This window comes from Scyliorhinus canicula, chromosome 5 (genome assembly GCF_902713615.1).
Source record: "Scyliorhinus canicula chromosome 5, sScyCan1.1, whole genome shotgun sequence".
In the NCBI taxonomy this organism is placed as follows: Eukaryota; Metazoa; Chordata; class Chondrichthyes; order Carcharhiniformes; family Scyliorhinidae; genus Scyliorhinus; species Scyliorhinus canicula.
This window is the reverse complement of record NC_052150.1, coordinates 165,491,088-165,517,566: the sequence shown is the minus strand read 5'-3', so window position 1 is coordinate 165,517,566 and position 26,479 is coordinate 165,491,088. Positions and strand designations below refer to the sequence as shown.

Genomic DNA, 26,479 nt, shown 5'->3' with positions numbered 1-26,479 from the left:
GCAGACTCGATGGGCTAAATGGCCTCCTTCTGCACAGTAGTGATTCTATGATTAGACATTAGTCAGTGTAACTGATTTCTTATATACGATCACTGAAGTTCGCAAAAGTAACAGATTTTGTTTAAGTTCAACATCACTAAAATCTACAAACGTTGAAATATCAGAACACTGCAAGTTTGCTATTTGATGTTTCCTACATCTCGAAATAAAGTACAATTTTTATGTTCAATCTGAATTTTCACATTCCAACAGTTAGTAAACTCATAAATCTATTAATTATCACACTAAGTCCTGATCTCACCTCTAATATTTGTAACCATCCAGAGGCTCCTCAATAACAACATGACCACCACCTCCCTGGGTGGAGGGTCTGAAACGGACTCCTTGCACATCCAGACTGGGGTTAAACAAGGTTGTATGATTGCCATCACCTTGTTAAACATCTACCTGACCATTATCGTCACCTCATCCAAGGTGACCTACCACTTGGCATCAGCATCCAGTACCGTCTGGACAGGAAGCTTTTCAACTTTGGTAGCTTAGAACATAGAACGATACAGCGCAGTACAGGCCCTTCGGCCCTCGATGTTGCACCGACATGGAAAAAATCTAAAGGCCATCTAATCTACACTATGCCCTTATCATCCATATGCTTATCCAATAAATTTTTTAATGCCCTCAATGTGGGCGTGTTCACTACTGTTGCAGGTAGGGCATTCCACGGCCTCACCACTCTTTGCGTAAAAAACCCACCTCTGACCTCTGTCCTATATCTATTACCCCTCAATTTAAGGCTATGTCCCCTCGTGCTAGCCACCTCCATTCGCGGGAGAAGGCTCTCGCTGTCCACCCTATCTAACCCTCTGATCATTTTGTATGCCTCCATTAAGTCACCTCTTAACCTTCTTCTCTCTAACGAAAACAACCTCAAGTCCATCAGCCTTTCCTCATAAGATTTTCCCTCCATACCAGGCAACATCCTGGTAAATCTCCTCTACACCCGTTCCAAAGCTTCCAAGTCCTTCCTATAATGAGGCGACCAGAACTGTACGCAATACTCCAAATGCGGCCGTACTAGAGTTTTGTACAACTCAACATGACCTCATGGCTCCGGAACTCAATCCCTCTACCAATAAAGGCCAACACACCATAGGCCTTCTTCACAACCCTATCAACCTGGGTGGCAACTTTCAGGGATCTATGTACATGGACACCGAGATCCCTCTGCTCATCCACACTACCAAGAATTTTACCATTAGCCAAATATTCCGCATTTCTGTTATTCTTTCCAAAGTGAATCACCTCACACTTCTCCACATTAAACTCCATTTGCCACCTCTCAGCCCAGCTCTGCAGCTTATCTATGTCCCTCTGTAACCTGCAACATCCTTCCGCACTGTCTACAACTCCACCGACTTTAGTGTCGTCTGCAAATTTACTCACCCATCCTTCTGCGCCCTCCTCTAGGTCATTTATAAAAATGACAAACAGCAACGGCCCCAGAACAGATCCTTGTGGTACGCCACTCGTAACTGAACTCCATTCTGAACATTTCCCTTCAACTACCACTCTCTGTCTTCTTTCAACTAGCCAATTTCTGATCCACATCTCTAAATCACCCTCAATCCCCAGCCTCCGTATTTTCTGCAATAGCCGACCGTGGGGAACCTTATCAAACGCTTTACTGAAATCCATATACACCACATCAACTGCTCTACCCTCGTCTACCTGTTCAGTCACCTTCTCAAAGAACTCGATAAGGTTTGTGAGGCATGACCTACCCTTCACAAAACCATGCTGACTGTCCCTAATCATATTATTCCTATCTAGATGATTATAAATCGTATCTTTTATAATCCTCTCCAAGACTTTACCCACCACAGACGTTAGGCTCACCGGCCTATAGTTACCGGGGTTATCTCTACTCCCCTTCTTGAACAAAGGGACCACATTTGCTATCCTCCAGTCCTCTGGCACTATTCCTGTAGCCAATGATGACCTAAAAATCAAAGCCAAAGGCTCAGCAATCTCTTCCCTGGCTTCCCAGAGAATCCTAGGATAAATCCCATCCGGCCCCGGGGACTTATCTATTTTCACCTTGTCCAGAATTGCCAACACTTCTTCCCTACGCACCTCAATGCGATCTATTCTAATAGCCTGGGTCTCAGCATTCTCCTCCACAATATTATCTTTTTCTTGAGTGAATACTGATGAAAAGTATTCATTTAGTATCTCGCTTATCTCCTCAGCCTCCACACACAACTTCCCACCACTGTCCTTGACTGGCCCTACTCTTACTCTAGTCATTCTTTTATTCCTGACATACCTATATAAAGCTTTTGGGTTTTCCTTGATCCTACCTGCCAAAGACTTCTCATGTCCCCTCCTTGCTCGTCTCAGCTCTCTCTTTAGATCCTTCCTCGCTTCCTTGTAACTATCAACCGCCCCAACTGAAACTTCACGCCTCATCTTCACATAGGCCTCCTTCTTCCTCTTAACAAGAGATTCCACTTCTTTGGTAAACCACGGTTCCCTCGCTCGACCCCTTCCTCCCTGCCTGACTGGTACGTACTTATCAAGAACATGCAATAGCTGTTCCTTGAACAAGCTCCACATATCCAGTGTGCCCAACCCTTGCAGCCTACTTCTCCAACCAACACATCCTAAGTCATGTCTAATGGCATCATAATTGACCTTCCCCCAGCTATAACTCTTGCCCTGTAGGGTATACTTATCCCTTTCCATCACTAACGTAAAGTCACCGAATTGTGGTCACTGTTTCCAAAGTGCTCACCTCCAGATCTAACACCTGGCCTGGTTCATTACCCAAAACCAAATCCAATGTGGCCTCGCCTCTTGTTGGCCTGTCAACATATTGTGTCAGGAAACCCTCCTGCACACATTGTACAAAGAATGACCCATCTAATGTACTCGAACTATATCTTTTCCAGTCAATATTTGGAAAGTTAAAGTCTCCCATAACAACTACCCTGTTACTTTCGCTCTTTTCCAGAATCATCATCGCCATCCTTTCCTCTACATCCCTAGAACTATTAGGTGACCTATAGAAAACTCCCAACAGGGTGACCTCTCCTTTCCTGTTTCTAACCTCAGCCCATACTACCTCAGAAGAAGAGTCCCCATCTAGCATCCTTTCCGCCACCGTAATACTGTCCTTGACTAGCAGCGCCACACCTCCCCCTCTTTTGCCCCCTTCTCTGAGCTTACTAAAACACCTAAACCCCGGAACCTGCAACAACCATTCCTGTCCCTGCTCTATCCATGTCTCTGAAATGGCCACAACATCGAAGTCCCAGGTACCAACCCATGCTGCCAGTTCCCCTACCTTATTTCGTATACTCCTGGCATTGAAGTAGACACACTTCAAACCACCTACCTGAACACTGGCACCCTCCTGCGAAGTCAAATCTGTGCTCCTGACCTCTATACTCTCAATCTCCCGTACCCCAAAACTACAATCCAGGTTCCCATGCCCCTGCTGAATTAGTTTAAACCCCCCCAAAGAGCACTAACAAATCTCCCCCCCAGGATATTGGTGCCCCTCAGGTTCAGATGTAGATTAAGATGTAGCTTCTGGGCAAAAAGCGGATCATAGACATCTACAACCTTCAGTTTATTATGACTGCTGCGTGATGGCATACAGGACATGCAAAGTATGCTTGAACTCCTCAACACTTCTAGAAAAGGTTTGGCTTATCTTTAACCATCGCCAAGATGAAGGTCCTTCACCAACCCTCCCCAGGCTAGGCGTGCAACCTTCACATCATCAGGGTGGCTCTGGAGTATGTACAGTACTTCCATATAGCAGAAACCTCTCTCACAGGACTACCATCAATGAGAAAGTCCAGCACAGAATCAACTGTGCCAGTGCTGCCTTCTTCTAGCTGCACCAATATATCTTTGACAACAGCGACCATTGAAAGGCAACAAGTGTCCTGGTTTAGAAGACCATTGTGTTGACCACTGTCTATCAACAACTTGTTAAGATCCTGGAGAGCTCATATCAATCAGTGAAGCTGGTGTCGAACTCTGGGGGTGCAAATGGGGTGGACCGCAGCCATGAAGTTGTGTCTATCAGCATTGGAGGCCTGCACTTGTGGAACCAACTCCGATAAATGGACCATTACATCAGGATGCCAGGAAACCGCTTCCTCAACAGGTTCTCTTCTCCCAGCTTTCAAATGGCCAATGCTGCAAGGACGGCCAAAGGAAAAAAATACAAGGATATGCTCGAGGCTACCCTAAAACATGCAGACATTAACACCATTGACAGGAGGAGAAGACTTTTGACTGCTTGGTATGGCTTTACCTGGTCCATCAATGCACAAGCCGCTTCAAGGCTCAGTGACTGGACAGCAAGGCAGAACGGTGGCAGCAAAGGAAGAGAAGCCAACCAGAGGCTGCGAATTTCACTCCCCCACTGCAGAAAAACTTGTGGATCCAGAATTGGGCTCTTCAGTCATCTGAAGACTCACCAAATCTACCAGACATCATCCTCTATTTTGAGGTACTGCCGCCACTGATAAACAAATGCAATCTTGTAGGGGAGCTCCTATTTTTCCATAAATGCGCACAAGAGCAGATAAGGTTACCTTTGAGACGATGACTCAGGACTTGTTCCAGAATAGCTGCAAAGTTTGTAAATTCTGAACATGAATCGTCGATGGTCTCAAAACAGGAACGATCAATTAGAGTCTTGACAGAAAACCTGCAAAATGAAAAGAACACAGGTAAAAACACACATATCAGGACCAAGATTCAAATGCAGTAGCCGTGGAAAGTACTCAAATTAACAATAAAAGGGTGACATATCCCTTTTTAAGCCGACACACAGCTGCGCAGTAGTTCACTAGAGAGAAAGAAATTCAGTGGAATTGCCGATTGCAAGTATCAGGCATGCAGATCAATTAGAAAGTGGGACTGGGACTGGAGGTCTATCAAGACTACACATCTTCCTACCTTGGTTTCAAATGGGGTTACAAGACAAAAACTGCTACAAAGAGTTACTGGTTTGAGAGTCACAATTGCAGGGGAGAAAAAGGACAAAATCAAAAGCCCAGAAATTTTCTCCAAAAGAAAAAGGACGAGTTAAGAGTTTTTGGAGAAATCCCAACACCGTGGCCAAATAAAAATTCCATGTTGTCTATTTTGCCGAGTCTGGGTTTTACTCCCAGGATTCCATCAATGGGAAAGAGCAGCAAGGGTTATTATTGGATCCATCTCTGGATTCTGTTTCAATGAGTCATTTCTGCAGGTTTATAGAATGCAACAAGTGCTAACCTGCAAATTACGCAAAGGTGATTTAGTCAGGGAAATAAACATTCCCTTTAAAATAGCTCTTTTCAGGACCAAAGGCCTTCTGGGAAAATAAATGTCTCCTGAATTCTTTATTGCATTTATTAGTGCACAAAACCCCCACAATAATTTTCACAAAATGCAATAAATATTATTTATAATATCATAATCACATCAGGTATGTGACTTGCTTCCCACGGAACTTGTTTAAGCATTCTGCAGATGACTGGACCAACCAGTTAGTACAGAGAGAAAATACAGAGAAAATTCCCGTACCAGCCTCCCCGGACAGGCGCCGGAATGTGGCGACTAGGGGCTTTTCACAGTAACTTCATTGAAGCCTACTTGTGACAATAAGCGATTTTAATTTCATTTCAATAATGAGCACCTGCAAACAGCAGGCAAAAATCGTTGATCGGTTATTTTGGCACTCGCCTCAATTTAATGCAAGCTCAGTTGCAAGCAAATGACACACCAAATGGTTGGAAATGGAAAACTGTGTGTTCACATCAAATTTGCAACACCAACCATGTTATTTGCCGCAACTGGTTTATGCTTCATACAATTTTTTCATCCCATCAGTGTATCCTTATAGTTTACTCCTTCATGTACTTCCCTAGTTTCCTCTTAATACATTCATTCTAATCCTCTCAATTACTCCACCACTTTCTGGGCAAATAAATGCCTCCTGAATTCTTTATTGCATTTATTAGTGCACAAAACCCCCACAATAATTTTCACAAAATGCAATAAATATTATTTATATCATAATCACATCAGGTATGGACTTGCTTCCCACGGAACTTGTTTCAGCATTCTGCAGATGACTGGACCAACCAGTTAGTACAGAGAGAAAATACAATAATGAGCACCTGCAAACATCAGGCAAAAATCGTTGATCGGTACTTTTGGCACTTGCCTCAATTTAATGCAGTAGCATGCTTGGCCAACCCAACTGAACTTTATATTTGGTTTAAACAAAGACGTTAACCAAATAAATTTACGGAATGAGCCCCAAATAACTTGGGAGTGCAGAGCTCTTAAAGGGCTAGTGTTCTTAAGAGGAAAAATTTACTGAAGACTTACGTGCAAAGGCTTTAAAAGAGAAAAGGATAAGATGCAGCTGTAAGACTTGTGTGTGTACGGCAGCAGGGTGTGAGTTTTCTGACAAAGGCACAAGAGGCCGTTTTGTCCACTAACTCGGTGTTGCAGGTCGTAGCTATAGTGTAAGCATGATAGTATAATCCATGTGCATGAATAGTGATTGGGTAACTGTATTAAAGTAGCAAATCATGTTAAATTGCGATTGGTGTACTCTAATAATTGTACCTATAATCTAAAAATAATCTTTCTTATTGTCACAAGTTGGCTTACATTAACACTGCAATGAAGTCACTGTGAAAATCCCCTAGGTGCCACACTCCTGCACCTGTTCAGGTACACAAGAGGGAGAATTCAGAATGTCCAATTCACCTAACCAGCATGTCTTTCGGGACTCTGGGTGCTCATACATCTCCCTGACTTAGTTACTTCTCCCCTGTATGTGCTTGTATAAAATTGCTGTAAAGAACCGGAGTCCTGACTGATCTGTGGGGTGGGAAAAGGATAGAGCTCCCATGTCATCACCCAGTTAATGAGGAATTGGAGAGAGATTGAACGCCAGACAACTGCAAAAACATCCCCAATAATTTAACTTTTAGTCATCATCATCACCATTTACATGCCCTTTGTCTTTTTGTCCATGACATGTTTGTCAATCTCCACCTATCACTGGCCTTCTATCCAGACCCACTGCTCCACTCTCTCCCCATTCTCTCTTTCGAAAGATTGGTTTCCTGGCTGGTCTTTGAGTCACCAACATTTTCAGCTTTTTGAAATGCTGCTTCTTACTCAGTGTATAGTAAAAAGTCTTACAACACCAGGTTAAAGCACAACAGTTTTTTTTTTTGCAGTAGGGTTTAGAGTCCAGGCGAGTCGGTGTGTGTTCTTGTCCATTGGCCTTGTTGCCGATGCTGATGTCTTCATTGTTACGGCTGCGACCCGGTCGACCAACTGTGTCTTCAACTCTTCTCTTACCCCTTCTTCTCTCTTTTTTATAATCCTCTTCTTTCCTTCTCCTTTTCTTCATGGCTTTAGTGGCATCATCAGTGAAGTCGGTGTGGTCCACACTCACATAGAATATAGAACAGTACAGCACAGAACAGGCCCTTCGGCCCTCGATGTTGTGCCGACCAATGACCACCCTACTCAAACCCACGTATCCACCCTATACCCGTAACCCAACAACCCCCCCCCCCCTTAACCTTACTTTTTTAAGGACACTACGGGCAATTTAGCATGGCCAACCCACCTAACCCACACATCTTTGGACTGTGGGAGGAAACCGGAGCGCCCGGAGGAAACCCACGCACACGGGGAGGACGTGCAGACTCCACACAGACAGTGACCCAGCCGAGAATCGAACCTGGGACCCTGGAGCTGTGAAGCATTATGCTAACCACCATGCTACCGTGCTGCCCCTGCCTGTGCACCTAGAGCACCATCTGCCTGTGCACCTAGAGCACCATGCTTGCTACTGCTCTTGGCCAAGGGATTAGCTGTTTCTGGATCCTTTGCTATAATAGCGGCTTCTGGATCTTTTGCTGCAATAGCTGCTTCTAGATCTTTTGCTGTGATAGCCGTTTCTGGGTCTACTGCTAGGATAGCTGTTTCAGGAGCCTTTGCTGAATTGAAGAGTTTTGGCTGATCCATGGTGCTTGCATTTGAACTCTGTGCTGCATGCCCATCAACTGGCGAGGCATCCAATATCGGAATACTTTTGGATGCTTTCAGAGTTGCAGGTAAGTTTGCGACTTCAGAAATGATCTGCAAACCCTTGAAGATGTATCCAACTGTTCTTGCAAGTTTTTTGATGGACTGGCCTCAAGTACTTGGGAATCCACTGCAGGAACCGTTCCATGGACATAGGATAATTCATCGTACTTCTCCGGAGCCAGTTTCTCCAAAATGGGGATTATTTCTTCAGTTACCAGTACGCAGTTGATTTGCACTCAGCTAATTTGTTTGTTGTTGTAATCTCACTTTCAGCACGGTAGCAGTGGCTAGCACTGTGGCTTCAGTGTCAGGATTCCAGGTTTGATTCCCAACTTTGGTCACCGTCTGTGCAGTATGCACATTCTCCCGGTGTTTGTGTGGGTTTGCTCCAGGTGCTCTGGTTTCCTCCCACTAGTCCCAAAAGACGTGCCAATAGGCAATTTGGGCATTCTGAATTCTGCCTTTTGTGTACCTGAACAGGCACCAGAATGTGGCGACTAGTGAATTTTCACAGTAACTTCACTGTAATGTCAGCCCATTTGTGACAATAAAGATTATTAAATTAAATTATTAATCTCTGCACACTCCATCTTGGAGCTTTCACACTCATCGGTCTCCTGCATAGATTGGATGCTTCCATTTATCACCAATAAACTTTTATGGCCTTCCTCTTCTGGTTCATCATCCACTTCATTTTCATCATTGCAAATCATCTTCAATAGCTTCTCCTGTGAAGTATAACACTGCTCATGGAATTGTGTTCCTGCAAGAAATTACCAATTTCAAACTCAGCAGCAAGTCTTGCTGCAGAACCTTAATTCAGTTCCCCATCCTCTGGAACTGCAGGAGGACTACAAAAATTGAAGAGGGACATTTGACGCAGCTTTTGTTACTGTTCTACCAGTGTGCTGACCATTATGCTTCTGCTTTGTTTTAATGGTCTTCATTGTGATCTGGCATCCTATAATTTCTGGTCCACCAAAGAAGAAAAAATCTGACTCATCAGGCTGTGACTTCACCTTGTATATTTTTTCACGGCTTCATTTGTGAAATACTCTTTGGCTCAAACTCAAACTCCAGAGTAAAACTCATTGGTTGGCTGTCCAGGATCTGAAAATTTCATCTTTATGTCTTGCAAATGCTTTAAGATAGAATCATGCTCTTGTATCAGGTCTCTGTGCAAATCCACATTTTTTGAAGACGGCCAACCAGAATTCTGAATTCCTTTTGGCTCTATCTAGTCATCTGGTTTATCTTCCTCCATCTTGACTTTTGCTTTTATCACAGAAACTGCTCCACTTCACCTATTTGCAATGATCCTCTCTCACAGCACTGTCTGGAATGTACAGTCGCTCAACTAGGTTCAGGGTCTCACCCGTGTCCACTCCTCTGATGGACTCCCGTTCCGTGTCCACAATGGAAAATGGTATGATGTGACTTCTGTTGTGTTCCCATGCTTCAAGCTCACATGCTCCCAACATCGCAATCTCATTCCTATTGTAACCTTTCAATAGGCTTGTTTGACGACATTCTGTTTAACTCACAGCCCACACAAATCCGAAAAACTAATGAGGTTGACCCTTGTTCCCTTGTTGAGCTTGCATTTAATTAAAGTGCCATTGATCAGCAATGGAATCGTCCATCTAGTCTTCCATGGAGTCAGGATCACCAACACTACTGCTGTAACCGGTAAGTAAGACTTCTCCACTTTGCATATTTGGACTCATCATTTCCTCAGTCGAAACCTGATCACGAAAAACAGTATGCCAATGCATATCTCATCAATCATATTGACTGATCCTGTTTGATCCATTGTTGGACATGAAAAACATTCCTCAGTGATTTGGTCTGCCACAGTTGGAACACATCTTCCCAAAAGCTGGACATTGCCGTGACCCATGTCGATTGCCACATCGCTGGCACAAAATGGCAGATCTGGTCAGCCGTTTAAAATGGCTGCTGCATTGGGACCCCATTTCTTATTGGAATGAGTCACTAAGCTTATGGCACTGGTGTCTTCTTCCACATTGGGGCCAAAATGTTTGGGTAGAGCATACTAATCTGCTGTGCACCTAGCTCGCTTGGCCGAGAAATCTTGATAGCACTTTCTAATTAAAGCTCTTCTTCCCTCAGTAGCCTCTCGCATACCTTATCATTCAATATCTTGAATACTATCTGATCGCAGATCATCGACGACTTTAACATACTAAAATTGCACAACGGCACCTTCAACCCCAAGTCAGTTAGAAAACTATCAAAAGATTTGCCCGCCTTCCCAGTATGCATGCGAAAGATATAACACTCAAACGTTCCTTTTTTTGTTGAGGAGCAATGTCGATCAAAGTATTTTATTATTTCATCAAAGGTTTTGCTTTCTGCTTCTTTGTTGAACAAGAAGGTATTGGAAATTTCAATGGCTTGAGGACCTGCTACCATGAGCAACAACACAATACTGTTCTCATCAGGCTTTGCCTGCAGGCCAAGAGCTGCAACATCGAGTTTGAATTGCTGCTTTAAAATGTGCCAATTTTCATCTACATTACTGGTACCTTTGAAGCTGGTGAGGTGCCTTCTGACCTTTCATCTTTGACTTTACAGTCTTTCTGTGCATGGAGTTCCAGTTGCCATTAGTTAACCAGGTAGGTGGAAGAATTATTTTTTCTTTCTTTGATCTATTTCGTCCCGACTTCTCCGTAGTTATCTTTAAATTGTTCTACACGCTTGGTACCACATTCTGTTCTGTGTTGCGGCTGTGGTAAAGATGCACACAGAACATCTAGCTCTTTGATGAGTAAGTTAGTTCAATGAACACTTGGAAAGATAACTAACTAGCTATAATACAAACGGTGACAAATAAGCAAATTCTCCTGGAGCTACTTGTAATGTGACTGTCCTCTAGTACGACTTACTGTCAACTGATCTGTGGAGTCATATGGTGGATCACTTTATTTTAGTTGTTATAAAAATATTGGAGATGGTTAAAAACATTTTTTTGACTGGGCAGGTCCTCGAAGGCGAGGAGTGTCATAACCTTCAGGAATAGATAAGCAAAGTTGACAATCCTACAACCAATTCCTGTCTGGCCAAAACTCCCTGGTCTCTAGCACACACTGATCAGTTCATCAAAGAAATCAAACGCCAGGCTTTGGATCGTTTTGGACTATAAGCTTTCACACTGTGGTCCAAAAGGCCATCCGCTTTCTTACCCATTGGAGGTGAACACTTAAAATGTTGCATGACTTACTAGCAAGCTAAACACTTTTACTAGTGGCTAATGGAGAAAGTATTTCGGAGTAAATGCCCAGGATTGTGTCTTCTACTCAACAGTGACAGGACTCCAAAATAGAAAATCAAATTTCAGAATGAACTGCTTCAGCAATTCAGAATTGAAGCCAATTGACATGAGTTCTAAAGACATTCCCAGCAGAATTTTTAGGGAATCCATCAAGTCCGCCTTTAATAAATATCCAACAAACTCATACTGCAAATGAATTAGCTTTATAATGGATTGTTCATTGTGAAGCTCAAAAAGATTATACATAATAAGGGTGCCCTGAAAGAAAGCAACAGGTGCCAAAGTATCTGTCAGCAATGCATTTTGTTATTGCATATATGGCACATTTGAACAGTTATTTCCATCTTTACACATAAAATCTCACTACAAGTAAAGTTACTAAATTCAATTCCTACCTCTTAGCTAGCCGGTTTCACATGATATTAAAATATCCATTTGTGTTTTGATGTAGACTAGTACCAAAAGTGTTTTTTTTGCCAGTCTGACTGAATCGGGAAGGTTGCATGCATCAGCAGCACCTTGCACTGAAAATGAAAAATGAAATGAAAATCGATCATCACAAGTAGGCTTCAAATGAAGTTACTGTGAAAGGCCCCGAGTCGCCACATTCCGGCGCCTGTTCGGGGAGGCTGGTACGGGAATTGAACCGTGCTGCTGGCCTGCCTCAAAGCCAGTGATTTAGCCCTGTGCTAAACCAGCCCCTTTGTTCACCAACAGGTCTAATCACCAAATCCCAGTTGTCAAAAAAAAGTTTACACTTCCTTAAAAAAAACTGTTGGCCCCCATTTAAACTGTCACCCCACCCTTAAGCTAAAATCTAAATCAAACCTTTGAACAAGAAAAGTTTAAAAGGATGATTACCTGAATTTCTTGTACTCAGCAACCCACATTTGAAGATCAAAACTATTTTATAGTCTTTGTTTACTAAATTCATCAGCTTTGCTCAGCATATTCTCAAGCAGTTTGTCTAGAATTGTGAATGATATAGGATTTCTGACTTGGATGATTAACCTTACAGTCTGCTTCTGAGTAAGGCACCGAAAAAGGATAGCCGTCTCCCTAGACAGAACAGCTGTCACGAGAGAAAGATTATTCTTCCAGATCTGAAATAGTTAAAGAGCTTTCAGTTACTTCCAAGTGGACATTGTCCAGGTAAGTCACTCATGGATTCTTGTCTCTTGGAATTTTTCCTAACCAATTCCTTCTAGGAATGTAAACTTACTCCATGGAACACACACAGTTTATATTTTTAGTGAGGTTTGACTACAAACATTTTAAAATATTAAACAGATTTACAGAGTCTACAAAAGGCAAGTCTCCTGAGAGTTTGCCATTAAAGTCAGCTAACAGACTTCTAAAAAATGTACTTAAACATGGATATCCAAAAGTATCTCTTACTACAACAATTTTAAAAAGAAAGCCATACTAAGTCCAGAATGACTTGTTTGATGAAACATACTTTGACTCCTCTCTCTCCCCCCTTCTTGGAGTAGCAGGAAAGGGGTGCTGGTTTTGTTGAATCTGTATCTTTTATATATTTTTCTTCCCTTTCTCTAGAAAGGCCTGATCTTAGAGACAGCTATTCATATTTGTAGATTTTTTTTCTCTCTAAAGGACAGCATGGTATCTTATAGCCTTAAAGGGATTAGTCTATAGTGGGGCATCTTAGAAGTGGCTATGGCTATTCATAGTTATAGGATCTGGTCATTAACAGGACTTGTTATCGCTGTTTAATTGCGGTGCTGGTGTCAATACATCTTCAAATTTTTCACAAGGTCTTTCATGACATTTTCTGCAATTCATTTGACTTCTCAAGCTTCAATAGGTTTAACGTCACGCTTGCTTCAACCGTGTTGAATTAGAGGCTTTGTTGTTGTTCCCTTATCTCGAAAGTGGTTGTGTAGGTACTATTTCTTCAATTGGAGATGTTGTCAAAATCTGTTATGAGGTTTTTCCCACATACATGGTCAGGCCATACTTCAAGAGGTAGTATCTCACAGCTAGCCTGTTCATCACTGGAGACATGGGTATTTGGTGCATAGGAATGATGTTATGCATTTTGAAAATGTTTACAGAATATTCATATTTCTCCCAAGAAATAGCCCCTTGATATTGAGGTGGAGCATCCTTGTTCCAGAACCTGTCTGGCAGGTTGCCTGGCCCTGAAGAGGGCCATTATGGCAGTTTAAACTGCTCTGAAGACTGCAGGTCATTCAGAGTGAAAGCTGGCAGCCTTCACAACAGGTCGATCTTGTTAAGTGAGAAATCACGTTTCCAATGCCATCAACCCATTAACTGAGTCCTGATCAGGGTCTCCCACAGTTCATAGCAACAACTAAAGACACTGTAAATGGCCTGTCAGAATGACAAAGGAATGCTATGAGACAGCTATGCTTGTGCAGTTTCTTGAAACAGATTTAACCTCATTTTAAACATGCTGTTCATTACTTGAGCTGATGCACACACTGCCTTGAATAAAAACAACAAAATTAACTTTTGTTGCAATTCTCTCTTGCCCATGCACATGCCTCTGACTCAGTTGGTAGTACAAGGTTGAAAGAAAAGCTTCACCCTACCCAATGTTCTTTTCCCCTTACGTAATCTTCTACGTGGAGTTGGTACATGTATTAGAAGTTCTGCTTGAAGTGCAGCAAGTCAAAAATTAACTCATTTTTACAATTCAACAGGTAGCAAAATCAATTCTAGTGGTGGATCCTTCCATTCAAAACAGTGACTACATTATTTTCAAAATGTCACAGAATATCAACATCAAAAGTTTGTCTTCATTAAATTTTCATTGTAGGAATCATGCACAACAGCATGCATTATCCACAGGCATCTGTTGCAGAAGCCAATTTTCAGACATCATAATCTTAAATGTATTAAAAATGACCCCACAAAATGATATCAGTTGGTTCAGGCAACATCATTAGCACTTATGACTTATTAATTACAAACACACAATCAATAAGAGGGGTTTACAGTGGTTGGATAATTATAGATTTTTAAAAATCAATGTTCTGGGGATTACCTTTTGTGATGGTTTGTTTATCCTGTGAAAATAGTACACCTGGTTTATAATCATTCCCGATTGCAATAATTACTCTAATTCAAGATTACATCAAGCCATGTGACTAAATCATTAGTTCTACAGCTTTCCCACAAATCTCAGTCCCCAGTACAGTTCCAAGAGACCCAAAATCAATGGAGAACCTCGAGTAGCCATGTTGTTTTTGTCTCCAAGAGGGTGTTCAGCTAAATTCATGGTAAATCTGTATTGTCTGACTTAATCTCTATCCATTAATTAGATGAACTGTAATTTATACTGAAAGGAAATACTCCCAAGGAAGCAAATGCATCAATTCCACACTAAAGCACATTACCCTAATTGTTGACACAAATGAAAGGATTCATTTTCAGCAGAGGTTTAAGATGCAACAGTAGTGAACTCGCCAACATTGAGGGCATTTAAAAGTTTACTGGATAAGCATATGGATGATAAGGGCATAGTGTAGGTTAGATGGCCTTTAGTTTTTCCCATGTCGGTGCAACATCGAGGGCCGAAGGGCCTGTACTGCGCTGTATCGTTCTATGTTCTATGTGGTGGGGAAAGAATGATTTAGGGAAGTTATTCCAGAGAACAGAGCTGAAATAACAGTGCATTGCGAGGGAAGATACAGGAGGCCAAATTCAGATGACCAAAAGAATGGCTGAAATATTGAGCTGGAAGAAAGCGCAGGAAAATCCATGGAAGGTACATGCATAGGGAAAGTTCACGAATCCCAAAAGGCAAAAGCCCGAGCAGTTTGACTGCAGGTCTTTTCTTTTTAAGCAAACTTTGCTTTTCGGTGGCCGTTCCTGGCTAGGCCATATCTCAATTTAGAAAGCCTAGACCCCGATGCCTGCTCCACTCCGGGCAGTTCAATTGACACACGGGTCCAAAAACAGTCAGATTAGCATATCCAATGAGTCTAATGCCTGTCCTTGGCAACCATTACAAATATGTGAAAAAGATCCAGCCCAATTTGGTAAAGGTAAATTTGTGTGTCATTGGGCCCTCAACATTGCACTTACTTTACACCCATAAAACTGACACAATGTCTGATTTCTACTCCTTAGCATAGGAGTGCAATGGATGTGGGGACAGAAAGGAAGCCACTGTCTGTACTGGGTGGGGTATTTTTGATTTTTACTAAGTACTGTTGCCAATGTGAGTTTGCGTTAATGTTTCTACAGTGGAGGAAAAGGAGGCCATTCGGTCCATTGAGGTATACACCAGCCCTCCAAAGGAGCATGCTACCTAGGCCCACTCCCCTGCCCTCACTGTAACCCCACACATTTTTCATGGCCAATCTACCAAACCGGCACATCTTTGGACTGTGGGAAATCGGAGCACCCAGAGGAAACCCACACAGAAATGGGGAGAACGTGCAAACTCAACACAGTACCCAAGGACAGAATCAAATCCAGGTGCCTGCTACTGCGATGCAGCAGTGCTATCCACTGTGCCACCATGTCCCCCCTCTAATGTCACAGTAAGAATCTCACTCTTTCATCATGATCCTGTGAGTATCATATGCTGAGAAATGCATCGTCAGAATATAATTTTGATGGGGTTATTTCTAGAACACAAGAAAAGCCATTGAATGCACAATTTAAAATGTAACGCCTTGTCTCTTTGAAATTTACTCAGTGCAGAATTAAAATGAGTTAACGGAATAAAATCATGTTACATTAGTACATAGTGGCAACCCAATAACTAATGTCACACTGAAACACAATGCAAGGCTAAATAACTAAATTCTATATTATTCAGGTAAGTTGTGCCAAAGCCAGCTTTTAGAGGGTTGTTTTTTTAAAAAAAAACTAGAAATCACATTTTTAAAGCACCAGTTCTTTCAATGAGCCATTTGAATACCTTGTTTATTGGAATGCACAAAAAGTGCCTTTCAGAAGTGGTAATTTACAATATATTCCCAACATCACTTCAGCTATGTGGCATTGTTATTGCCTTTTGGAGTTGGTATAAGAGATATGATAATGCCACATTCTGGCACAAAAGCATTCCATTGCTCTTGACAAAACTGAATAAGTGGAATCCCATTAGATTGAAACCAAAAATGACCATTGAATTTACACCTGGCTTTTGCGAGGCCTGTGCAATTATGCAAATCAGGTAACTATTAACATAAAACAATAATCACTGGCTGTATGCTTCAGTTCAGGGGCCCAGTTCTACCTCTATGTAACTGAGACTATTGTCCTAGGTTTCCATTAAATCATACTAGCTTTCATCTTCTTAACAGCCCTCAGCAACTGTTATGCCTATATCTGACAAGTGCATTTACATCCACCATGCAACAAAATCAGTAAGTGTTTGCGATCATATTTTTAACTCAAATAGATTGCTCCACTTTTAAAGTCCACTTTGAAACTCGGGAGTAACAAAATTAATTGAGTTCTATATACCTTTTATTAAGGATGCCTTGCATGACCATTGCTCTACTTTGCCTTAGTGGAAAATGTGTCTTTTCTATGCTACAGCAGATGAAGAGCTAACTACAATTCACTGTCCCACCTCGGGCTAGATGAGGTTAATTAGATTCCGCAGGCAAAAGGCGTCAAGCAATAGGATCATAACTGTCATAAAGAGCTAGTTGGAGCAAGTGACCTTGTAACAAGAGCAGGTAGAATTGGAAAGTGATGCAGGAGGAAAGAAAACTCACTCACTTCTGGATAACAAAGAGTATTTAACTGGTCTTCCTTTGAAGAAGAATGAACGAGAGGTTGGTTCAAGAACACTGAATTCCTGACCACCCCAAACTCAAAATAGCCAGAGTATTCAATTCAGCTTTTTGGTAGAAAAAGGGAATATTAAAAAGAAAAATCATACCCACTCATTAAATAAAGTGTTTGGCCAAAACTGAAGGTGTTCTCTGACGTAGGCTTTTACAGAAAGATTTGCTTATTGACAGGAAAGCTACTTTTTAAAAACAGTGCTGCAAGCTTGCTGAGGAAGGGCTGGTGATTCAAACAATGTTCCTATGTTGGTAATACATTCATGCATAAGAGCACTATTTCCACTTTTTCAGCATTGTAACCTGGTATATTTCTCCTTGGTTTCTATCACTGTGGAATAAGAAAGTAACAGAATGGTGTTTTCTCCTCTGGCTATTTTAATATATTGAGAAAAATCTAATAGTTGTATTTGAACAAAATGCAGCATTTGCCCAAGAGCCCAATTTCAACTATGCAACTGAATGGGTTTTCAGAGTGTTAAAATCTCAGCATAAATATAATGATGGTAGCATTAGTGCTCAAGAGAAATATGCTTGGTTGAGCAGATGACATTTTCAGAACATTAAACTTTCATAAGATATCTGTGATAAAGACTAGTGCTATTCAAACATCCACAACACAAAGTTCTATTCAAACTGCAAGCACAAGCTGCTTTTTAAAACTGAAGACACTAGTTTGATAACTTTCAGTTGTATCATGCAAACCTCCCTCTGCATCACTTAAGACTGGAGCAGAAATTACAAAGGAACACAATAGATGTGGTGAACATGCAAAAGTACAACAGGTGGCTTTCAGTGTGGTCATTCACCCTGGATCTGAGAAAGACAAATCAGAATATTTTAATAAGAGACAGGAATGGAGTAGCAGAGGAAATTATTTAGATGTACATCCATGCACACAAGCACTAAAAGTTACTGGATAGGGAAACAACGTAATCAAAGGAAGTAATAGAATGATAGCCTTTATTTCAAAAAGTGACTGCAGGAAGTGATGCTTTAATTATACAGAGACTTGGTCAGACTCCATCAGGAGTATCGTGTTTGGTTTTGAGTATTGGCCTCAGGAAAGATACGGATCAGCCGCAATTTAATTTGTTCCTGTGCTTTCGTGTTTTTAAACTTTTATCTTCAACGTCAGCGCAGCACAGTAGCAGAGTGGTTAGCACAGTTGCTTCACAGCTCCAGGGTCCCAGGTTCGATTCTCGGCTTGTGTCACTGTCTGTGCGGAGTCTGCATGTTCTCCCAGTGGGTTTCCTCCAGGTGCATTGGTTTCTTCCCACAGTCCAAAGATGTGCGGATTAGGTGGATTGACCATGCTAAATTGCCGTTAGTGTCCAAGAAGGTTGGGTGGGGTTACTGGGTTATGGGGATAGGGTGTGGGCTTGGGCGAGTGCTCTTACCAGGGGCCAGTGCAGACTCGATGTGCCGAATGGCCTCCTCCTGTACTGTAAATTCTATGAACATGAAGGTTTTTTTTTAAATCTCAAAAAAACTACAAAAGGAAAAAAGAAAACATGAGCAAAAGAATATTTTAATCTGCATTACACGAGGTATGACTAACGCATAATCAAATGCATGCACAAAGCAATTTCCACTGCAAGTACAATCTTTGCTCTGGTTACCAGTACACAAGCAAGCCGTTTAATGATAACTGAACATAGCATACATGCTTAATAGGACAGAAAACTCAGCCACAGATGAGGTGTGACCAATATGATGGATACAGCTTGCTGGTTTTAAATTACATTTATATTGTGACAAGACAAGAGAGATTGCCTCAGGCACTCAAATGACTCACGACTTGAAAAATTTCAGCTCAGATTTGCATAATGTTGACAGTTCATGTTCAAATCCTTCCTTGGCCTCACTCCTCCCCATCTCTAAATTCTTCAAGGCACACAACCCTCCAAGACTTCAGTGCTCCTACAAACTCTAGCCTCTCCTGCAACCCCATCTCCTTCACAATGCATTGCTGGCTATGCCATCAATCATCTAGGTCCCAAGCTCTAGAATTACCTTCCTAAACATTACCATCTCGCCACCCGTCTCTCCTCCGTAAAAACTGTTTGACAAAAAAAAAAAGTGTTTGATTAACTGTCCAAAAATCAGCTTCTTTTGGCTCTGCATTATGTTGTTAAGATTCTGTGAAATGCCTTGGGACATTTTAATACATAAATGCACCATATGCTATTGTAGCTTTGGAAGCCAAGTACTTATCAAGAAACAAAAAGATATCCCAGGGTGCAACTGATGAGTGACAGGTCAACTGTCTCTGCCTGAAGATCCTTCAGGAGGGTCTAGAAAGAGCCCAACGTCAAACAAATTCAGCTGTTTTACAAGTGTGTTGTAGCAACCTCAGGCGGTTACTGCTCAAAGCACATAACTGAGGAACCCAGTCTAACCACATCCACCCTAAGACTATTGCATCACGGCACATATGATCAGCTGGGTACTATAGCAATCAATCTTTGATGCAGATTTTTGACAGAACCATCACTTTCAATTACTTGTACTGAATGACCAGTGTCTTTTATGACTTAATGCCAGATCACTGGGCTTCAGTGAATTGGGTGAAGCAAGAGGAAAATATTTAAAGTGATTCCTATCCGGTTTTACATTATGCTTAAACAAGGCACATGGAGGAGATTGGGCAACATTTACCACCATCATATGATGAAATTTAAGCATAATATTTTATTTCCCATTTCCTCTCTCAATTGCTGTCACACAAACAACAGCAGGCTTTAAAGAAGCGAAAGTAGGGTGAGAGCAGCCCAATGCTTTTGTTAATGTTAATCAGCTTTTTTTCCCCCCCAATGTTGCACAATTGTTCATTTAGCTTCTTCAAAATGTTTTTAAACAACAAAATTTAAGGCTGCGGGAACTTTTGATTCTCCACGCTTTCTCCACTTTTATCTTTCTATCCTAAAGGTGCTACACGGTGTGATTCCTCAGCCACTGCCAGCCTTCTGCTAGTTTATCCCATGCAATCTCTATCTGTGAGCAATGAGTGTATATTATAAGGACAGTCAAATGTGACGCAAGCCTTCTTCTCACCCATTATCACATGACCAATGTTCAACAACAGTCGATGAATTGTAACATAAAACATGATGAACTGGAAGGTGTAGAACCTCAGCAACCATCCCAGATGAGATCAACCATCTCAGCTCAGACCAAGCATCAAAAGGTTATCCCTCTTGGTCTGCATAAGCCAACCCGTCACCTGTGTCCCCATTGTAGAAGTTCAGTTATAATAGTCCTAATCACTTTTCCTGCTGATTTATAATTTGGGATGATCCAATGAAAGATAAACATACATAGCACCGTTATTGTAACAAATGCCTCAATCTGGCGAAGCTACAACACAGGACTACCCGTGTGCCAAACAGCATAAGCAGCAAATAATAAACAGAGCTAAGTGTTTCCACAACCAACGCATCAGATCCAAGCTCTGCAGTCCTGCCCCATCCAGCCGTGAATGGTGGTGGACAGCTGAACAACTCATTGGAGGAGCAAGCTCCACAAATATTCCCATCCTCAATGACGGAGCAACCCAGCACATATATACAAAGGACAAGGCTGAGGCATTTGCAAACAATTTTCTGCCAGACGTGCCGAGTGGATGATCAATCTTGGTGTCTGGAGATCCCCAGCATCACAGTTGTCAGTCTTCAGCAAATACGATTCACTCCACGTGATATCACTGGACAGCTGAAGACACTGGATACTGCAAAGGCTATAGGCGCCTCAATATTCCGGCAAGAGTACTGAAGACTTATGTTCCAGAACTTGCCAGACCCCTAGCCAAGCAGTTCTAGTGCAGCTACAACACTGACATATACCCAGCAATGTGGACAGTTGCCCAGGTGTTCTGTACGCAAGAAACAGGACAAATCCAATCCAGCCAATTGCCACCCTATCAGACTACTCTCCATCATCTGCAGTGATGGAAGGAGTCATCAACAGTGCGATCAAGCGGCACTTACTCGGTTATAACCTACTCAAAAATGCTCAGTTTGGGTTCTGCCAGGGTCACTCAGCACCTAACCTAATTTGACAGCATTGGTTCAAACATGGACATTCGCGCCACACAAGTGCCAGGCAATGACCAGCTCCTACAACAGAGGATGTAACCATCACCCCACAACATTCAATGGCATTACTAATTGCTGAATCCCCCATAATCAACATCCTGGGGTCTCCCTTGGGGCAGGTCAAAAGCTAGGAATCCTACAGCGAGTAACTCACCTCCCGACTCCCCCCAAAGCCCGTCCACCATGTACAATGCACAAATCAGTAGTGCAACTCTCCACCTGTCTGGATGAGTGCAGCTCCAATAACACTCAAGAAGCTCGACACCATCCAGGACAAAGCAGCTCACTTGATTGCTTTCCCTTCCACAAACATTCAAACCCTCCAACACTGACGAACAGTGACAGCCGTATGTACCATCTACAAGATGCACTGAAGTAACTCGCCATGGTTCCTTATACAGCACCTTCCAAACCCAAGACCACTACCATTTAGAACAGGAGTTCTCAACCTTTTTTTAACCCATGGACCCCTTTTCCTCTTAATTTTTTTTTGTGGACCCCCATAGCCATTCCACAGAAAAAAAAGCTTCTTATATGCGTGGTAAACTAATCCTAAAGTCCATCTACCTTACCGTGAGGGTTGGAAACGGATTAGCGGTATTTCCGTACATTGCCAAACCTATTCTAATATGAAAAGAAATGAAAAATACTTTTTACTGACTAAATTGAATTAAATTACTCTAAAAATAACCAATTCATATCAAATACACACAGTTTCTAGTGATTACTGTGTTAAATCATTCATTAAACTTGTCAAGGAGAAACGTGGCATAAGCGTCAGGTCAACCATGGGTATTTAATAAGCTGCTTCTGTCATTAAAGGTCCTCCGGGCTGTTCCTAGGGGACAATAGCCCGGGCAATCTTCAACAACAACTGTCATTAAAGTACAATAAACCCATTTGTCATCAACCGGTATGGATTTTTTTTTCTCAGAATACAGTACCACAAAAATAAACACAGCAAATGCACCTTTTTGGTTCTGAGCCCCTTCAGCCCTCAAGGTAAATTAGATAGATTATAATCTCTCTTTGACCTTTGTCAGTACGAGAGAGAGAGAGAGAGAGAGAGAGAGAGAAAGGTGAATATTCATCATGAAAACAAACATTTTTTTCTTCTACTTGATTCTCAGTAATAACAATTGTTCTGAAGTAGAATTGCTCTATGGACCACTAAAATATCACCGTGGACCCCCAATTCGGTATTTTTTTTTGTGTGGACCCCCAGTAATGTTACATGGACCCCCAGGGTCCATGTGGACCCCGGTTGAGAACCACTGATTTAGAAGGACAAGAGTAGCAGGTACTTCAGAACCCTACCACCTGGAGGTTCCCCTCCAAGTCGCTCACACCCAGACTTAGAAATATATCGCCGTTCATTCTCTGTCACTGGGACACAATCCTGGAACTCCCTCCCCGACAGCACTGTGGGTGTACCTATACCTCAGGGACTGCAGCGGTTCAAGAAGGCAGCAAATCACCACATTCTGAAGGGCAATTAGGGATGGGCAACAAATGCTGACCTAACCAGTGACACCGACATCCTGTAAAGTGAATTTTTTTTTACAAAAGGCCCCTCACAGGAGCATCATGCAGCAAAATTAGATACCAAGCCACATACGGTGATGTTTTTTTAAGGTAACAGATTTTACACACCACTGTATGATATTGGATGAGGACATTCCTTTAGTCAATAATTTGTTTATATAGTTCTATTAACACAGGAAATTGCTTCAATATACTTCAGCATGAAATCAAATTTTGCCGGTGTCAAATTTGTTTGATAACGCTCCCATGTTCAGTATCTTGGGACCTCTCACTACATTAAAGGTGGTATATAAATGAGTTGTTGTATTCAGACATAAATCGCTCAGCTATAATAACTGGAGATGCCAGGGCATTTGTTTCAAGGCAGATTTTAGCAAAGGTCTTAAATCTCACCATGGCAAATGGAGAAATCTGAATTCAATAAAAATCTGGAGCTGGTTTAGCACACTGTGCTAAATAGCTGACTTGTAATGCAGAACAAGGCAGCAGTGCAGGTTCAATTCCCGTACCGGCCTCCCTGAACAGGCGCCGGAATGTGGCGACTAGGGGCTTTTCACAGTAACTTCATTGAAGCCTATTTGTGACAATAAGAGATTATTATTATTGTGGAATTAAAAATCTAATGGTGATCATGAAATCATTCTCGTTTGTCATAAAAGCCCATCTGGTTCACCATGTCCTTTAGGGAAGGAAATCTGCCATCCTTCCCTAGTCTGACCTACATGTGACTCCAGACAGTAATGTGATTGACTCTTAACTGTCTATGAAATTACCCAGGAAGCCACTAAGTTCAAGAGCAATTAGGAATGGTCAATATGTGGTGGCCCAGCCAGTGGTGCCCATATCCAGAGAGTGATTTTTTAAAAAGGCGGAGCGCGAATTTGGGAGCTCAGGCTCTATATGACAATTGGCACAGTCACCAAGCATACAGGTGATTGGTGGTCAGGGTTTGTATTTTATGACACAGTTGACGGAGTTTTAAATAAACAAGGATTTACACTTTGGTGGGTTCAATATTTCATTCGGAAGTACAATTTTCAGCATCAAAATATATTCCAATCCTTCTAAACGCCGGATAAGAAACTACCTGTAAACAATTCTTATTCCACCAATTACCACTAAGCACCGACTAAATCATCGACTGTGCACAAAAGGGAGTGAACATTCGTGCCAGAGCCTGTTTGAATATTTGCGGATTTTGCATGCAAGTGAACAAAGATTCCCCTATGAAATCCACCAAGAGGGGGATTATTTTTTTTAAATGCGAGTGTGCGTTAACAATAGATGTGCATGGAGCCATGGATGGAGAGCTGAAGCTTCACATGCACAACCTTGCCCAAAGGTGCTCTCCCTTCTTGACTAGCGGAGGGACAAAGAGCAGAGGCCGGTTGTTTCCCCGGGCTCAGGACCATTCACCCTCAGCCGGTCACCTGCACCTCCTAGTGGTCAGTTTTACACCCATATCGTCAAAGTACCTGGAAGCGGCTCACTGACGCTTGGCTGGATACAGGCACGCTCGGAAGAGAGAATGCACCTCTGCGTGTGTCCACCTAGCATTATTTTATTTAGTTCATCACGATGATCCTACTCAGATTAAACATTCCGTCGAATACATTTTCCAAACTTAAAATTCGATCAATTTATTTGTCGCAGGCGACTCAAATCCCCCAGCACAGCTGAAGGATCCCTGCTGACCGAGTGCAGCGTCAGGCAGAGAGGCGCGTTGCCTGGGGCTCTGGGGAATCCGGCTTCGGAACAGAGGAGCAGGCCATTCGGCCCTTCGAACTTGCTCTGCTCTCCCACGCCTAAAGATAACGGCTGATCTGGTGAAGGCTTAACTCCACGTTCCTGTCTACTAAACCCCCGCCCCCCCCCCTCAAAAGGAAATACCCCGACTCCCCTTGTCTACCAAAAATCGATCATCCAACTCGGTCTTGAATATATTTAATGGCCCAGTCGGTCCCTGAAGAAGAAAATTCCAATGCTGTCCTCTCCCTGCTGTCCCATCAACTTAGACACAGGGATCCCGAGCGGGGAGTGAGGAACTGGACTGCGGGATGGCCCCCATCGCAAATTAAGTAACACAAGTTGGCCAAGTACGCGTGTATTAATAAACTCTAAAAAGTATGAAGCGGGTGGGCGGGAGTGAAGAGAGTCGTTTACATCTCGTGTATGGTGAAGGTCCCGTTTAGCAGAGTGAATGAAATCAATGCACTCCCCTCCTGAGCAGGATAAAACCGAAGCCACCCAGTGGGGAACCGCGCACACATTTACCTACTTCTCCACACATTTGACCAAAAAATAATAATATTTGGAACCAAAACGGTGCAATTTCTAACGATGCGGGTGAGGGACCACACAGCCAACGTTTAGCGGGATGAAGGAGAGACAGGCTGAGAGAGACGCGGCTGAGGGAGTCCAGTCAGACCCACTGGACACACAAAGAGCATCGGTGTCTTTCTCACCAACACGTACACACGGGGCCTCCCTCCATTTACCTGCAGACCGTGATGAGGTTCTTCCGCTCCACTGCCGCGTTCCTCGCCATGCTCTTCTTCCGTGAGAAATTCAATCCCAGGCTGAGGGAAGCCATCCCCTCCTTCCTTCTTCCCTCCTAAATATGTATTGTCAAAAAAAAAGTGAACTACGGAAGGAGTTGCGGTGCTGGAGAGGCGGAGACACCCTCGGGAACGATGCGGCGGCGCACGATGCCGCTTGGGATCAGGATCTCTCCTCATCCGTGCAACTCCCGGCCGGCTTCAGCCCCGCCACAGCTGGGCTTCGAACACAATCACACATCAGGACCAACGACGATATATTTTCTTAAAGAAACACGCCAGGGCGGGAAACGATCTGGGCTTGCGAACAAAATAGGCAGCCAGCTGAGGTGTAGTGAAGGGGCACTTGTCCATCGAGATCAAAGCATTATACAACAGCTTTGCACCGTGGTGGAATATTTCCACCAGATCTGCAAACGTTGGCTTTGCACATTACAGCGATCTTGTCGGTGCACAGCTCTCGCACTTTTGCTCCCCGTCTTTTTTTTAAGGTGTGTTGAGGGGTTCCCTTCTACACGTGCAAGACTTATATTGTCTTCAATTTACAAAGCAAGCGAAGCTCAGTGCACCCCGCGTCCAAAGCCCCCTGTCTCCCAGTGAGAGTATGAAAATAAGCTGTTCTCCATCGAGTTTCCTTCTGTCACACCACGGGACCGGAAGTTTACAGCTTGATTTGCCTTTAAAGGGACACCGACAGCATGACCTCATCCATGGAAAGCTAAGGGTCCACACACACACATCTATCTCTATCTGTCTGCGGTGTCTCTGCATCTCAGCAAAATCGAGACCCCGCCCCCGACTGAAAGCGGAAACAAAAGACATTTAAAAAACGGCTTTGTGATATTGTGTTGCTGCAAATCATAATCAGAAAATGATGGAGATGCTCAAAGCAGGGTCAGGCAGTGTGAGGTGGAAAGAATTGGTTTGACCTGAGCATTTCCAACATTTTCTGTAATGGGATCACGGTGTCTGTTTCTGGCTTCTTCCTTTTTTCTTCTGATCTGATAGTTAATTACCTGATGTCAAACTGATTAGGTTGCACTGAACACCAATGCC

At 42.7% G+C, this 26,479-nt stretch overlaps 1 protein-coding gene across 9 annotated transcripts in view; it reads right to left on the bottom strand.

The window, feature by feature from the left end:
- The window catches only part of rundc3b (RUN domain containing 3b), a 146,321-nt gene extending 120,238 nt beyond the window's left edge, over nucleotides 1–26,083 (bottom strand). For 3 of the 9 annotated variants that reach the window (XM_038797986.1, XM_038797984.1, XM_038797985.1), the window contains exons 1-2: nucleotides 25,364–26,083; nucleotides 4,614–4,729 (exon numbers count right to left, since the gene is read on the bottom strand). In XM_038797986.1, coding sequence (XP_038653914.1) covers nucleotides 4,614–4,729; nucleotides 25,364–25,458 — 211 coding nt within the window. In that variant the 5' untranslated portion in view covers nucleotides 25,459–26,083. Of the gene's footprint in view, nucleotides 1–4,613; nucleotides 4,730–10,679; nucleotides 10,780–25,363 lie in introns of those variants that run through there. The other 6 variants (XM_038797979.1, XM_038797980.1, XM_038797981.1 and 3 more) reach the window with 4 other exon arrangements.
- Between the last annotated feature and the right edge of the window lie 396 nt (nucleotides 26,084–26,479).